Source organism: Bufo bufo, chromosome 4, assembly GCF_905171765.1.
Source record: "Bufo bufo chromosome 4, aBufBuf1.1, whole genome shotgun sequence".
In the NCBI taxonomy this organism is placed as follows: domain Eukaryota; kingdom Metazoa; phylum Chordata; class Amphibia; order Anura; family Bufonidae; genus Bufo; species Bufo bufo.
The window spans coordinates 536,399,997-536,417,082 of NC_053392.1; the positions used below are offsets into that span (position 1 = coordinate 536,399,997).

General features: G+C 42.8%; 1 protein-coding gene across 3 annotated transcripts in view; it reads left to right on the forward strand.

Annotated features, from left to right (window-relative positions):
- LOC120999016 (SLX4 interacting protein) overlaps nucleotides 1-17,086 on the forward strand; it is a 225,668-nt gene that overhangs the window by 124,628 nt on the left and 83,954 nt on the right. For all 3 annotated transcript variants that reach the window (XM_040429896.1, XM_040429897.1, XM_040429898.1), the window contains one exon: nucleotides 1,760-1,883. In XM_040429896.1, coding sequence (XP_040285830.1) covers nucleotides 1,760-1,883 — 124 coding nt within the window. The remainder of the gene's footprint in view (nucleotides 1-1,759; nucleotides 1,884-17,086) is intronic.

Genomic DNA, 17,086 nt, shown 5'->3' on the forward strand with positions numbered 1-17,086 from the left:
TGTAAGTGCCTTAAGGCGCAAAACGGAAAAGGCTTGGAGCACTTGCACATCTGTATGTGTAACTCCCAGCAAACCCGGTGGATCTTAAATGTTTTTGCTGCCTGGGGCACAGACAGGTGCTGAGATCTGTGTACGAGAAGCTGTCTCTTAAGTATATGGAAGAAGGTCATAGTACTTAGTAACTATCTAGAGGTTAAATCAGCCATATTTGAGGTATATATGAGGTCTCATTGTCTTTCCTACAGCTGTCTAATGAGACGCTCTGGTAATACCGTGGACTTCATAATCCATTTTAAACTGTCAATCTGAGGGAGATAATACAAGGTGTTCTGAGCTGTCGGCTAATTACCTGCCTTTCACAGGTGCAGATTTTTTTTGCAGGTTGCCCTCTTTTATTTGCCTAAAGGGGATTTCTAATGACTCCTATAGTTTCTTCAATGTCTTCTGCAAACCATTACCTAAACAAGGCAATCCGTAACAGGACCAATTGGAGTTTACGTTGTAAGGTCTGTGGACCTGTTTAGCCTTCACAATTTGTCAAAAGAGACAAGTGGCAAGTCTTGATTGTATTTGACTAATCATACTTATGGCTTTATTGGACATGAAAACCCAAGAAAGTCTTCATATGGAATGATGATTCAAGAAACATTGAATTACAGTAAGATTTCTCCTAGTTCTAAGAACCAAATAACCCTCAACCTTCAACATAATGAACACTTATTTTTGCATTTGTCCTATTCATTGCCACAGGTGATTGTACTTGGAAGAGATGACGGGAAAAATATTGACAACCTCTAGGAACAAGCTAGACCGTTCTAATCATCAAAATTCTAAAAACATCAACTAGTCAAAAAACACTAGCAACACTTCTTTTTTAGAGAAGGTTTGAGACACATTTTCCTGTAGGGGTTTCAGCCCAAAGCCAACAGGAAGGAAAGGTATTAGCCTATATTCACTTGAGTTTAGAAATTTGGCAGGCTGTTCAGGCAGAAGAACAACCTGCCAGGTAGTCTGTCATACAAAACTACTGACAGCTCTAGGTAGGGGCCAGGGAGAGCAGAATAAGCATAACATTTGTAGAGCTTTTATTATCAGAAGTAGCGTGAATATGAAGTTTTATTGTGCTCCTGCAAGTGCCCAGGAGGCAGAGCTTCACTTTGCTGTCCTTTGCACCCACTCCTATCTACTTTGAGTACAACTATAGTATCTAGTACCCGGGAGGCCACTATATCTGTCACAGGCAAGGGTCTATGAAGCAGCCTAATGCAGGGAGCACAGCACAGTGTAGCACCGCCCCCTGGATGCTTACAGGAGCAGAACCTGGCAGAAAAAAAGTTCATATTCACACTACTCCTCATAAAAGTTTCTCCTGCTCTCCCTAGACCCCTATCTAGCACCATCAGCAGTTTTGCACTATCAAAACTGCTGACAGACTCCAAGCTACAATGTACTGCAAGGTAATTCCCATGATATGGGAAAACCATCCATAGAGTATTAAACTGTGACCTGATATGTATGACTTAAGTAACACAACAATATAATAAGAATAGCGTACTAAAAAAACTGGAATGAAATACAGTATAAAGGATCAAAATGTGAAACTAAGAAATTGACCTATTCTTCTATACCATTGTGTCCCATGGGTATTTCTGATAACTGTTTCCCTTGCCATGGGGGCGTCTTCCAGGTAAAGCATTATGTGCAGCACACTGCTCATATCAGACCTCCTGAATAATATTTTTATTGATTTCCTTCTCAGGAAGTTTGTCTGTTACTTAAAGACACAATTGATACCAGAGTGAAGCATCACATTGAAAGCCGAAGACAGCAGGGCCAAGTAAAAAACAAGGAATATACACAGACCAGTCCACTGTTTCTGAAAGGTAAGTGTTTGCCCTCACCTGAACATTAGGGTGAAACTGGGGGTCTTGCATATTTAAAGGAGTTTTCCGAGTTTTTAGTGCTGATGACCTATCCTCAGCATAGATCATCAGTATCTGGTCAGTGGGGGTTCGACACCCGGGACCCTCACCGATCAGCTGTTTGAGAAGGCAGTGACGCTTCTGTGTTCATCCGTCACGTGGCCTAAGAGCAGCTCAGCCCCATTGAAGTGATACCAAGCACAGCCGCTATACAGTGTATGACGTTGTGCTTAGTAAGCTGCGAGAAGGGAGCGGTGCTCACAGGGGCGCCGGTGCCTTCTCAAAACAGCTGATCCTGTGTGTCGGACCCCCACTGATCAGATACTGATGACCCATCCTGAGAATAGGTCATCAGTATAAAAATCAGGGAAAATCCTTTTACATTTTTCAATAACATTCAATACTGTTGATACATAAAATGACAATTCAAGACCTTGTGAAAAAAATATGTTTCAGGCCTCATGCACACGGCCGTTGTTTTGGTCCGCATCCGAGCCGCAGTTTTGGCGGCTCTGATGCGGACCCATTCACTTCATTGGGGCCGCAAAAGATGCGGACAGCACTCCCGTGTGCTGTCCACATCCGTTGCTCCGTTCCGTGGCCCCGCAAAAAAAATATAACATGTCCTATTCTTGTCCGCGCTTTGCGGACAAGAATAAGCAGTTATATTAAATGCTGTCGGGGCCATCCGTGTTTTGCGGATCCGCGATTTGTGGACCTCAAAACACGCAACGGTCATGTGCATGTAGCCTAATTGTGTGAAAAAAATTATTATAGAAAACAGAGGTGGATGTAAGTGGAACTCATTGAGATTGGTCCACGGTATCTAGTGGGGTACCAGATAACCAGTGTTGGGCCCTGTTCTTTTTAACATACTTACAAAAAAAGGGTGTGTGAAATAAAAATCTCAATATTTGCAAGTGATACACATCTGTAAAGTAACATCTGCAATATCTGTGAAATTCCTGAATTTCCATAAAATGTCTTGTGTGAACGAGCCCCTGTGTGCAGTCTCAAGCATGCACTGTAGTATATGCGTATTATTTCCAGTAATTTTTATATATCAGCATCTTTTAAGAAAAATTTATTTTCATATGTTATTACAGCTTTTTCTAGCGCTATGATCATTTGCATTTGGCTTGCTATGAAACTGCAGGGGGAAAAAACTTCTACGTACGTGGGTGCAATGTGACATTTTCCTAGAAGAGCTAATTAATGCAAGTAAAACAATTAATTTTTCACGGTGGATATCTGAAGGCAGGAATTTTTGCATTTTCGACATTTGCTACAATTGCACAACTTTCTGATTCACATAATTGCATTATTGTTCTCATGTGAAAACTTACAGCAGTTTGTGCTAATAGTTTAGTCAGTGGTCGGCTCTGGGAAATTACTCATTTTATATTTAGTAAATGAAAAACTAGAGATGTGGAAGAATACAGTAATTATATCTGAGCCCTACGCTCCTGTTAATGTAAGAGGAGAGGTCTATAGGTGGCCATACACATTAGAGCAATGTTGGTTAAACCCACTGAGATCATTGGGACTGGCCAACCCTCTAATGCTGGGGTGCACAACGTATTCTGGGTGGAGAGCCACAATGTTAGATTGAATCGATCCCAAGGCCTGCAATGAAACTGTGTAATTTTAGGTAATTTCAGGTAAATTTTCTGAATAAGATTCCATGTAAGTGTACATGAGGAATAAAGCTATTTCTGGCTATTATATGACTTGGATCTGGCATTTTTTAGCAGTTTGCCCGTCCATGCCCGTATTGCGGCACGCAAACAGTAGGTCCGCAATATAGGGCACCGGCGATGTGCACACCGTATCACGGATGCAGACCCATTCACTTGAATGGTTCCGCAATCCGGAAGGAGCGGAGGCACAGAACCCCATCGAAGCATTCCTTAGTGGGTCCTTTCTGTCCATGCCTCCGCACATCAACAAAATGTTCTATTTTTTTTGCGATGCGGACGGATCATGAACCTGTTCATGGATGGTGCCCATGCATTGGGGACCGCACCAATGCACATAAGGACCAGCACACATTTGTGTGCATGAGCCCTAAATCTATTTTTTTTCCTGAGCTAGTGGATGGATACTAATAGGTATCATGTATGCCTATAGACTACATATGGAGAAACGGGATAATATGCAGCAGTAATGGAGTGCATTATACAACAGTACTGAGTACTTTAGATGTGAATACAGCAGTAAATTAAGACAGTAAATCATTTACAAACCAGCAGTCTCTGTGTCAGTCTCTGCCTGTCTCCAGCAGCCCCTCCCTTCTTCTCCTCCTCTCCCTTCCGATCCACATAGACTTCTATGTAATCTGATCCTTTAGTGAGCAGGCAGCCCGTGTTCCAGTGAGGATGGATCTATGCAGTGAATTGAGATTGAAGAAGAGGGTGAGCAGGAGAGCAGTCTTATAAGAGAAAAAGGAAGCATCTTTCTCTGATGAGATATATTACAAATCTTTTTATATTCCCCTGCACTATTCGTTTATGATAAAAATAAGTTACTCTTTAAAGGGATTTTAAAACTAAAGATATTTTTGACCTATTGAAAGTATACATTTCTGATAGGTGCCAGTTCCAGCTCAAGGACTCCATCCCCTTGATTTTGTACTCCAGAAAGAAAGAGGCCGTGCATTGTCCATTGTAGTTTATGGAGTTCCTCACAGGGATCAGGAGAGCCCCATTCTACTTATATATATGAAATGGTGGACAGTGCACCAGTACCCATAGCTTCCATGCGGTGTGCCACTCCTCTGACATTGGGGCCACACAGAATGGCATCTCGTGTGGCCACTGGACAGCAGGTTGTGAAACCCTGATCTAATGTGTATGGAGGTGCCCCGACTGTCCACTAATGCAGGATGTTAGGGAGAAAAATGATCAAGTAGTTGGATTTCAACATGCCCAATCCATTTGTTCTCAAGGCAGAAAAGCCATTAGCAGAGGTGTCTTGCATTTCCCTATTGAGAACAGATGCATGCTAGGCTGAATGTTTATGTGCATGGGGGGGGGGGGGGGGGCAGTAGCTGTGTCCCCCTCCCCCTTGGGTGCATCTTATAGAGTGAAACATATGATATATATCTTGATCCTTTAAATACTTCTGTAAAAAACATGTAATAGTATTTCTCTAAGAAATTGTACTAAGATATAAAGTTATCCTCTATACCCAGGATAAGGGACAAGCATCAGATTGGTGGGAGTCTGACTACAGGGACCCCCAGTGGTCACGAGAATTGGGGTCCTGAGTCACTGAATGAAAAGCGCAGTGGCTGAGCATGTGCGCTGCCACTCCAGTCTGTCTCTATGGGACTGGAGATAGGCAAGTGGTGGGGGTCAGTTTATATCCTGATACAAACCCTTTAATTCAGTATCAGAGATAGGACAACGCTTCCCTCCTTTTATTTATATTTTAGACCCGTTTCCTCAGTTGTTCAGTTCTCCATTTGTTCCTTTGAGTAGTTAATTAAGAAGAGGAGATATTTTCTATAGAAGTCTATTATTCTTTAATTCTATAGTATTTCCTAGAGGTCGCTTTAATATTTTTTTTTTACCTTGCAATTAAAATGTTTATCTACAGTTTCAAAGAACAGACAGGAGGATAGCTGCTTTCTTTGCACGGGACTACAAAGTGATACACATTTTTCTTTTCTCTCGAATGAAATGAACACTCTTGATGTGTTCGATATGATAATCAACCCAAGCGAGTAGTCCTGCCTTGTTGGTAAACTGTGTGAAGGAGACTTTTTGGAACATCCGATACATTTGTTCTGCGTCATTGCCCAAGGCATCCGGACCATTAGGTATGCAGATGACCTCATTCGGGACTTTGTGCCATTCAGACATCCTATAGAGACCTTCAGAGTCTGAAACCCAAAACTTAGTTGTAAGGCTTTGACCATAATTACAGAGATAATTTCCTGGAATGCGAAGCTTGTGGCGGGACTTTTCGTTCCTTTTCATATAACGATAAATATCAAACTACTTGATGTACCTATTCTTAGCAGGTACATTTTATAAGATAGTAATTGCTCTTCTACAGCGCATATTTGCATGATTTTTTAATGCAGCTACTTTTTTGTGAAGACTTTTATTATTCATTTTAGCAAAAAAGTCAGTAAGGCTTGGAAAATGCTGAAGTTATGATATTACTGTTGCTTATAAAATGGAAGGAAAGATGGTTGGCAGTGCTGTGGGTACTTTACTTATTGTATAATTTACTAGTTTTTGCTTTTATAGATTGTGTATTAAATCAGTAGAGCATACTTGCTTACTCCAGTAGAGATCCATCTGTTTCATACCCATACAATCCATTTCCATTGCCTAGCTAAACCATCAGCAGAATAAAGACCCTCTCACATAGCGTTTATGTGCCTGGTCTGAAGGATATATTTGGATAACAAATGATGTCTTTTAAGATTCTGCAGGCCAAACGTCTGCCAATAGATCGTTCTTTTTGCACACATTTTACTAGTAAGGGATGCATGTATTCATGGCTTTGTAGGGCAATGATGATGCTTAGGCCTTAGAACATATTGTTATGACGGCGGTCCATGCCCAACGTGCTCCCGTTGGCATGGACTCTTACCCTGATGGTCTCCACCTGCCGCCGTACCCCCGCTCCTGGCGTTCCTAGCCGTCAGTGCAGGCTATGTCTTCTGCAGACTATGTCTTCTGTAGGCATGTGCTTTGGAAGGATCTGGCCTTTTCCCTAGGTTTGACATGTGCTCATTCTTGGCATCTTAAATGGCCAGCGTGCACATCGAAATGCGCCCCTAGCCAATGACTGGCTTTCCTAGTGTCAAGTAACCAGCGAAGGCGCGCTTTCTTGTCTGACTACCCATGTATCGTGCTTAGCCTGTCTATCGTCTTCCTCCTTTCCCCGATCTTGGATTTGGTATTTGGATTACGCATGTACTCAGCCTGCCCTGACCCTGGAATGTATTCAGGCTTCGCCTAATGCCTGACTCCTCAGTACTACGCACTGGTGTCTTTGACCCGCGTGGTTCAGCCGCCAACTATACCAGTACAATCTCAGGAGGTAGCGACGTCAAGATCCTTGTATAGGGGTTAAAGGGTGGAAAGCAGGGGACTGCGAGGATAATAGCCTTAGAGATAGCCCCAAATAAAATCCGTTAGTTGGTACATTGGGTCCCAACCCATTGGCCCTAACTCATATGCTTGAAACATAAATATGGCTGTCATCACTGGCTACTTAGATGCCGTTCTTATCTGTGTTGGAGGCTCTAAAAGGGCTTCCACTGCAGATTCTGCTAAAAATTGTGAACAGAATAGCACAACATGCTTTGATATTTTGTCCAGTAAAATGACGGACTCCATGACAAACAGATCCCATTATAGTCAGTGGGGTTTGTTGGATCCAGCTGGTGTCAGATCAGTATTTGAGTTGCCTTCTGTTTGTATGTTCCTGTGATAGCACAGAAGAACAGAATACATAATGTTGATGTGAACAAAGCCGTAGGGCTTCTCCACAGAAGCGATGTTAACGTCCATGTGCTATCCATGTGTAGAATAGACAACACATGGACTGAACACTGACACATTATAGTCAGTAGGGAATCTGCATGTTCAATTTTCCACACAGATCATCTGTCCATGCAGAGGAAATCATGGCATGCACTACTTTGGTCCAGTTTTTGCACAAGAGAATGGATTTGTGAGAACTTCACACAGAACGGACTTCACACAGACACTATCCAAGTGCGGTTCATTTTAAATCAACCATTTTTAGCGCCCTGAACATTAGCGGGTTTTACATTGCTCCTCTGAATATAGCTTTAGACAGTAACTCTTCTAATAATATCAAAGTGTAACTAGGAAAAGCTCTCCTGTAGTTTGTTCATCAACATCCCAGCCTTTTGATCAAGTGCTGTGAATTTTCAGGTTCTGTCCAGAATTACATGGTAGTGTTTCATTTTGTTAAACATACTTTTATGGATCTAGCCTAAAGGTATGATCATACGTCTCAGATTTGCCATAGGCATTTACAAGAGGATCTACAGCAGAAATCTAGATATCTGTTGGAGATGTGCCAGTGGATCCGAACGAGGATGAGCCCAATTTAATGGTGGTGTTCCTTTTGCCCTCCTCTATGGTATCCATGAGAAAAATAAGCAGATCCTCGGAATCGTCAGAAAATCCTGAACATCCCCCAAAGTGTTTACATCTACTTCACAATGTAGAATGAGCAAGGGTATGCATACAGGTGAGGGGCCCCTAGCGAAAATTAAATTGGAGCTGCCAAATGGTGCAGGTTAGGGACAGGAGGAGGACTTTGTGTTGGTTTGCCCTGAATTTATTTTCCATGATCTTTCAGTTATTTCCCCACACTGAGGTTTGGTAATGGGGCCAACCTAGCTGATGGCTAAATGCTCATCTTGGCATATTTCAGTTTCTTTAGTTGGGACCCTACTTTCCAATCACTATAATGTATTGGAATTTGAAATATTTTTAAAAACAAATAGATTTTTCTTGCATTGATTATCTAATCCATTTGCATTTGCAGGATAAAAAAAACAAAATCCCCCACAAAACCTTTTCTGTACACCTAGCTTTATTTAGCGGTTTTAATGCCATTACAAAGCGATTAAGCAGCACGCTGGGTCTACAGCCGCAGTAATGAGATCTCTGCTCACTCAACACATGGAAGTGTTACATACGGGAACGTGTCAGACTGCTGAGTCAGTTCTGCAACACTCCTACTGTGAGAACAGTCTTCAGGCGCTTGTCATAACTGACTTGTAAGAACCATTGACCACAGTGCAGCTCGGAGGGGAACTGAAACACAATACGCTGAAAACATGACCAGTTAAGAGCTCTTATAGCTATAAGTTTATATAATGAACCCGTTTAAGCATTCTCTTTGTTTACAAGGAATTTGCCTGTAGGAATTTATTTGCAATATGTTGCGTTCAGAAACTTTCATCTAGCTCCCTTATCCTCTAACTGAATACCGTCCACTGCGTCTATTAACTGGCGTCAACTAGACTGGCAAAAACTATGGGCAGGGATGAGGAAAACGGGAAAGGAAGTGGACCAAGGAAAGCTGAATTCAACAGAACTAAACGGTTAATGCCTGAGAAGTGCAGCACTCGCTTAAAGGGGCTCTCTGGGATTGTGATTTAAAATGGCCTCCATCAACCTGTCCTAGAATGTGAGTAGGAGTGGTTGCCTCCACTTGCAGAGCTGCCTAATGTGGTTAAGGGGATGGGGCCTCTCTATACTGCACTACAGGAGATGGTAATAAGGCTATATTGCCAGGGGCGGGCTTGGCATTTCTGGGGCCCCAAGCAGAGTTATGTATGGGGGCCATAATCAGGACAGCCAGCCAGGAATTTCTATTCCCGACAGTGGTCCCCTTTCTGTCCACAGCCGTATCTGTGTCCTTAGGCCAATTCTACCTTTTCTGTTGTCTGAGGTGGAGACTAATATGGTGCCCCCCACCACGTGCCAAATTCTCAATCTAACCCATATCCCCCAGCCCTACTGCTAAAGGCATATTTGATTTGGACATTACATAAGGCACTACATACCTCTTACATCCAATGATGTCTCCTCGGATGTAGACATTCTCTTTCCTCACCTTCTCCATTGGAACCAGACCGTCATGATGATGTATTCCAGCCACAACTCGTCTCTCAAGAGTTTACCACACAGACATGTTAGATTCCTCACTTTTCCATCATTCTCCCCCTCCTTGTGCACCAACAGTACTTACTGCTGCTACCCCCAATATTGTGCCCGCTGTGCTCCCCAATGCCCCCAAATACTATACTTACAAAATAACAGTGCCATACAGATAGTCCCCAAAGTGCTCCTAAAAGTCCCACTAATAGTAATAATTCTATCCCAGGTTGCCCTCACTAGTAGTAGTGCCTGCTACAGTGCTGCCAATAGTGATAATGCTGTCCAAGAGTGCCCCCATTAGTAGCAATGCCATTGCCAAAGTAGTCCCTCCTGTAATTTTATAATGGCTCCCAGTAGTGCCCCCTGTATTTTTATAATGCCTCCCTGCAGTGACTCCTGTATTTTTATAATGCCCCCAGTAGTGTCCCAGTGTATTTTTATAATACGTTCCCACAGTAGTCCCTGTGTATTTTTATAATGACCACGGTAATGCCCCTCTGCATTTTTATAATGCCCCCCAGAAAACTGCAGGCCTGGTGCCACCCTTTTTCTGTGCTAGATAGAGGCAGGTACTGCTTCATGCATCAGACCTGCCTCTCTAGACAGAGAAAAAATGGGTAGCGCTCATCCAACATATTTTGGACATTCAGATCTTTTCACAAGGACTTTGGTAGTTTTACTGTAGTAATCATGGCTCACAAATAATAGAGACACAAACCGTTTAGTACTATGTATAATTTTCCTTTATCGGTAACTAACAAAATACGGCAATGATTTGGAATTGTAACTTCCACCGTCCAGCCACCTTCTCTTTCACAGCGCTTGCTGTTGCTGCTTACTTTCTCTTGGAGTCACTTGTCTCCTCTCCGCTCTTGTGTTTGAACAATAAGGCAATTGTGTTTCGGCAGAAGTTTTGCTACAGTGTTCAGGTAACCCATTGACTACCCAGCCTTGTTTCTTATGCTTTCTGTCTCTCATTGTTGAATGTTGTCCGCCTTGACCCTTTTCTGTGGTACTTTGCTCCTACAGCATCACACACAGCCTAGTTACCGATTATGATGGCGTTTACCTAACCTAACAATGACTTTACACGGTGGCTCAGTGACACCAAGAGAAGGCAGCAACACCAAGTGCTGTGAAAGAGAAGGTGGCCGGACGGTGGAAGTTATGATTCCACTGGGGTCCTGAGTTTATGATTCCCAGGCTGTGAGCTGTGTGCTGCGATTGGCCAGCGCTGCAGCCTAGGAGAAGGAGACGCCCACAGGACAAGGGAAGACCCGCCTACTATAACTTAAGGAGCAAAGGTACCGGAGCCTATAACGAGAGAACGGAGCGGCGCCCGGGGATAATAGTAAGTGCAGTGAGATCCCCGGGCGCCGCTCTACATGGCAGCATACTCAGTTCACATAGTTTATACAGGTGAAAGGTCCTCTTTAACTACTTGCTAGTGAGCCACCACAACCTACCACTATTAATTGAAACACAGTTCACATTTTGGTGCATGATACCATGTGGTGATTATCATTTATCAAACAAGAAATATGTATGTAGTAATTTCATATGCCCATCATATGGATGAAGCTATCTGATCAGGAAGCTCATGTACATAGATGCAGCATTTTATAAAACTGGGTCATTAACACCTGTGGTGGCTGTCACCCTCAAGGCAAGTCCAGATAGTGCAAGTGTCACCATTTCTTTCATATATGTAAATACTAGAGGACTTTTTAAAGGGTTTTTTTTTTTTTCTTCCTATTTCCTGGTCACTGAGAAGGCCGCACATGCTCAGTTTCATCTTCAACTGCCTCCTGAGCTATGATAGGGAGAGCATGGACACACCCCTGAGCTGTGATAGGGAGAGCATGGACACACCCCTGAGCTGTGATAGGGAGAGCATGGACACACCCCTGAGCTGTGATAGGGAGAGCATGGACACGCTCCCTGAGCTGCAGCAAAAAAGACACTCCCCTTGAGCGGTCAGCTTGATATAAATGTAGCAGAGGAATGAATGGAGAAATCTCAGGGCTGGTTCTAGTTTTATTAGAAAGAGATTGCCATGTCTGATGACTTTATGATGTCTGATTTAAATTTTCATTTCATTCAGTCATGGGATAACCCCTTTAAGAATTATTTACATTGGTCGAGGGGCTTGGAAGCCTTGCTAGCTAGACTCAGCTAGTCAGCATATTCTATGAAGGTCACTTCCCAGTTCATCTTTTGTTTTTCACCTATTAGAAATGGTCACATATCCAATTATATGCATTTAATCTTGGGGTTTCTGGATTGTATGTCTACGATAAACGGATGGAATAGATGGTGGTATGGCCGAAATCCTAACTACATCATGGTAGCAATTTGTGAACCAGAAGTGTGTTCTCAGTGTGCATTTCCACAAAACAGCAGCTGCTTATGCTGTGGCTTCTTTATAACCCTCAATGAAACTCTGTCTAGCGCACTTCATATGATGGAAAAAAAAGTAAGAAGCCCATTTAGACCAGACAGCATCTACAGATGTAGTGAAAAGGGCTTTCCAGGATCCTCTGGATAGTTCATCAATATTAGATCGGCGGGGTGCAACATCTGGGACCCCCACCAATCAGCTGTTTTGAGAAGGCAGCAGCACTCCTTCTCGAAGATCACCAAGCACAGCGCCGTACATTGTATAGCGGCAGTGCTTGGTATTGCGCCCAGCCCCATTCACTTGAATGGGGTTGAGCTAATCCTAGGCCAAGTGATCAATGAACATGTCGTTACTCGGCCTTGGAAAAGCAGAGAGAAGGCCGCGGTGCTCACGGTAGTGCCTTCTCAAACAGCTGATCAGTGGGGGACCCGGGTGTTGGACCCCTGCCGATCAGATACTGATGACCTATCCTGAGGATAGGTTATCAATAAGAAAATCTTGGAAAACCTCTTTAAGGTTAACCAGTTGAAGCAATTTTTAAATTGACACAGAAGTCATTGATATTTTCAAGTAAAGGTTTGCTATGACTCTGCACACAGCCGTCATTGACCATGTGGCCACAGTATGCATGCGCGGACCCATTCACTTGAAAGGAATCCACATCCGATGGTCTGTACTGCAATAAAGTAGTGCATGCACTACTTTTTTTGTGGTGCCTTAGTTCTGCACCGTACCTTCCAGAATGCAGAACCAATCAACCATCCATGATGTGTTACGCAAGCGGCTGGTGGCTGTATATTGCCGAGCCGCAATATGGGCACCAGCCGACAATGGCTGCGGGCATGAGGCTTAAGACATACTTGTCAAGTTAAGTTTTGCTACATATGTATGTATCATTTACTGTCCGTTATTGGTTATTTTTGATGGTAAAAGATAGATGGCGTGATCTGGTAAATAGCAAGTCTTTTTTGAAAGCCCTATTTCAAGAGTATAGGTAGGTAGGTAGGTAGGTAGGTAATTTCCTAACATTTCATTATGTATAGTCTGAAAATGGTGTGCAAATGACTGACAGAAAAAATAATTCACCGTTAACCATAGATATAGCATTTATTTATTTTATTTGCTTATATAGCACCAAGATAGGGACAAGACAAGGATAGGCATTGTTACAATGGATCCGCAAAAAAAAACAACTAATGCAACACAGACGTCTCTTAGAGTGTGGGGGGAAACCAAAGTACCCAGAGGAAATCCACACAAACGCCATGCAGATTCCATGTTGTCCTTGGTTGGAATAAAACCTAGGACCTCCGCTCTGCAAGGCATCAGTGCTAAACTCTGAGCACTGTGCTGCCTATTACTGACCATATAAAGATCCTGGAGCCAAATCCTGAGGTAGTCTTCTCGTCAGGTTTGGATGATAGTGCAAAAAGTTTTTTGCACTTCGTGTCCATTAAACATGCGCCAAGTGCTAGAGAAGTTGATGATGCCAGGTACATAGTAATAATGTACCAAAGCTGTCAAAGAAGTTTTTCCATGCTTAAGGGTCCATTCAGACGTCCGTAGAATGGGTCCAGATCCTTTCCACAATTATGCGGAATGGATGCGGACCCATTCATTTTCAATGGGGCCAGAAAAGATGCGGACAGCACACAGTGTGCTGTCCGTATCTGCATTTCCGGTCAGCGGCCCCGAACTTCTGGTCCGTGGCTTCGCAAAAAAGTAGAACATGTCCTATTCTTACGGAAAATGCAAATGTGATCGCACACTACATCCAGCACTCTGCCCTCCATGCTGGATGAGACATTGGTTTATATTTTGGCCAAAGCATAGTAAGCCACTCACCGCGTCAAGGCTGTCTCATGAGTGGTCCCTAACTCTTGTTCCTACCTGTTCATGGGCCATGACAGCCACATAAAATCCAGGGAATGCAGGTCAGCATGCAAGCCAAGTACACTTTGCTTGTAACCCCGTCCGGTGCCATTACAGCTTTCATCGGATCCAGGGATGCAAGTACCAACATGCATGCTGAACCTACCATATACTTCTCCTGGAGCCAGATGGCTAATGGTAGGTTCTATACAAGCAGACTCAGTTTTATACTGACTTTAAAACCAGCCTCAAGGACAGATTAACTGGTCAGGTGTGCAATGACTCCAAGGAGATCGCCACGCCTCCAATATATACTACAAAGAAAAAAATATAAGAGGTTGGGTCAGCACAACCTGCCTGCAGGTGCACATCACTATGGCGAAATACATATACAAACGGAAAATGCAAATGTGATCGCACTCTACATCCAGCACTCTGCCCTCCATGCTGGATGAGACATTGGTTTATATTTTGGCCAAAGCATAGTAAGCCACTCACCGCGTCAAGGCTGTCTCATGAGTGGTCCCTAACTCTTGTTCCTACCTGTTCATGGGCCATGACAGCCACATAAAATCCAGGGAATGCAGGTCAGCATGCAAGCCAAGTACACTTTGCTTGTAACCCCGTCCGGTGCCATTACAGCTTTCATCGGATCCAGGGATGCAAGTACCAACATGCATGCTGAACCTACCATATACTTCTCCTGGAGCCAGATGGCTAATGGTAGGTTCTATACAAGCAGACTCAGTTTTATACTGACTTTAAAACCAGCCTCAAGGACAGATTAACTGGTCAGGTGTGCAATGACTCCAAGGAGATCGCCACGCCTCCAATATATACTACAAAGAAAAAAATATAAGGGGTTGGGTCAGCACAACCTGCCTGCAGCTGCGGACAAGAATAGTAATCCTCTATTGAGTACCGGCGATGTGCGGCGTCAGTGTTTTGCGGACCGCAAAACACTACGGACGTCTAAATGGACCCTAAAGCGGTTTTCCAGGATTTTGATACCAAGCACAGTTTCTATACAATGTGTGGCACTGTGCTTGGTAAGCATGGAGAAGGCTGCAGCGCTCACAGGAGCACCGGTGCCTTAGCAGGCAGCTGGTCGTCGAGGGTCCTGGGTGTTGGACCTCCCCCCGATCAGATACTGATGACCTACCCTGAGAATAGTATCTGTATCAAAATCCTGGAAAACCCCTTTAATGTGAAAAATGAAAATTAAACATAATCTAGTACATGACTATCTCTTTCTATCAAGGCTAGAACCAGCCCTGTACCTCACATGGATCAAGAGATCTCCCCTTTCATTGCTCTGCTAGATTTATTTTAGGCTGGGAGCTCAGGAGGCATGTCCTTTCTGCTGCAGCTCTCTCCCTATCATAGCGCAGAGCGTTTCCTTTCTGCGGTGTATGTGCAACCACCTCAGTGATGTTACTTAGGTGGACAGAGATATAAGGAAAAGAACAAACAGCAGGTGGCGCTATACAGAAGGATTTTATTAAGTAACTCAGTGTCTAAACTACATTTTTAATTACATGCAATTACAAAACTTTTCAGATCTGGGTGCTGACTTGAAAACCATAAATATTTTTTGTGCGACAACCCCTTTAATGCCAGCTACAGGAAGCACACACGTCGGTGTTCACTTTAAAGTGATTGTCCCATGAAAAATATTCATACTTTTTCAAACCAGCACATGGATCTGAATACTTTTGCAATTGCATGTAGTTTAAAATGTAGTATAGATCCTGAAGTGTTCATTAAATGTATCTGTATAGCACAACATGTTGTTTTTCTTTTCCTTCTTTCTCCGTCCACATCACTGAGGTGGTCGCACATGCTCAGTTCTATCCTTCAACTGCCACCAGCCAGATTTTCTTTAAGAATCTGTGGCAGTTATAGGGAGAGAGCTGCAGCAGAAAGGACATGCCCCCTGGGCTGCCAGCTTGAAAGTAATCTAGCAGAGCAACTGGAACAATGAGTGGGTATATCTCATGATCCATGTGAGGTACAGGGCTGGTTCTAGCTTTGTTAGAAAGAGATTGTCAGGTACTAGGTTATGTATGATTTTCATTTTTCTACATTAATCATAGGATTTTAAGTAGAAATATATATATCTTTACACAAACTTTGACACAGTTCCCAAAAGAAATTAACATAAAACACATCTACTCATAGCCACAAACCTCAGATATTATAAAACCTGCATTTATACTGCGGGTCTGTATATGAACACACAATTAACTGTACTTTACCAGTCAAAATCACATTTATATGCTTTTTATGCTATGTGCTTGAGAAGGCGAGCAATGGACTGGGAATAGTGAGATATTTGTTGACCCTCCACTGATGATCGGCTGGGTGTGATACAGCAGCCTGAAGAATCGGAGGATACGCCTTCATTATGAGGAATACAGTGAAAGTTTCTAGAGGAAGGAACATTTCATTAGCCTTTCCTTTTTTCCCTTTTGTTTGCTTTTATTGCTCGTCTAATTACATCTGTGGGTGTTTTATTTTCCATCAGTTAACATTATAAAGACGAATGCCCATTAAAATATTGCGGCTTTGGAACTGAGCCAGTGTTTTGGGGGACTAAAGTTTTCACTTGTCAAGAGTATCAAGCAAGACAAGTAAATATAGAAAGAATTAGATTGAAATCTTTGATTTATAGGAAAACCTGCACGGGGCAGGAGGAAATTCACAAGACAAAGGCCTGTTGTCTTGCCCATGCCGCAACACGCAGAAATCAGTGCTGAATAATTCTCATAAAAAAAAGAAATAAAAAAAAAAGAATTGGAAGTTCCCTTTGGCTGACACAGAACATTTTGACTTGACAGGTTCAATTGGAAGCCAAGCTAAGAAGTACGGTATGTGTTAGTCATTAGGACATAAAAGAAAAAAGTTTGTTTTCGATGTAAATATAGTGACAAGCTGGATTTCCTATTGCAATTTCTGCAGACCTAACTAATAACTTGTGTGTCCATCGAATGAAAAACAGTCTTCATGCTTTAAAATCCTATTTGTTGTAAACAAAAACTCAGCTAGCAAGAATTGCCGTGCTCTCAACAAAGTATTTTTTAAAAAAAAAATTCCCCCCAAAGCCCTTGTGAAACCTGACCATTATTAAAAATAAGAATTTACATAATTGCAACCAGAAGTGGGACCTGGAAATGAAATGTTGCGACCTTTCTGCTGCACAATTTCCTCCATGCATTGTGTTG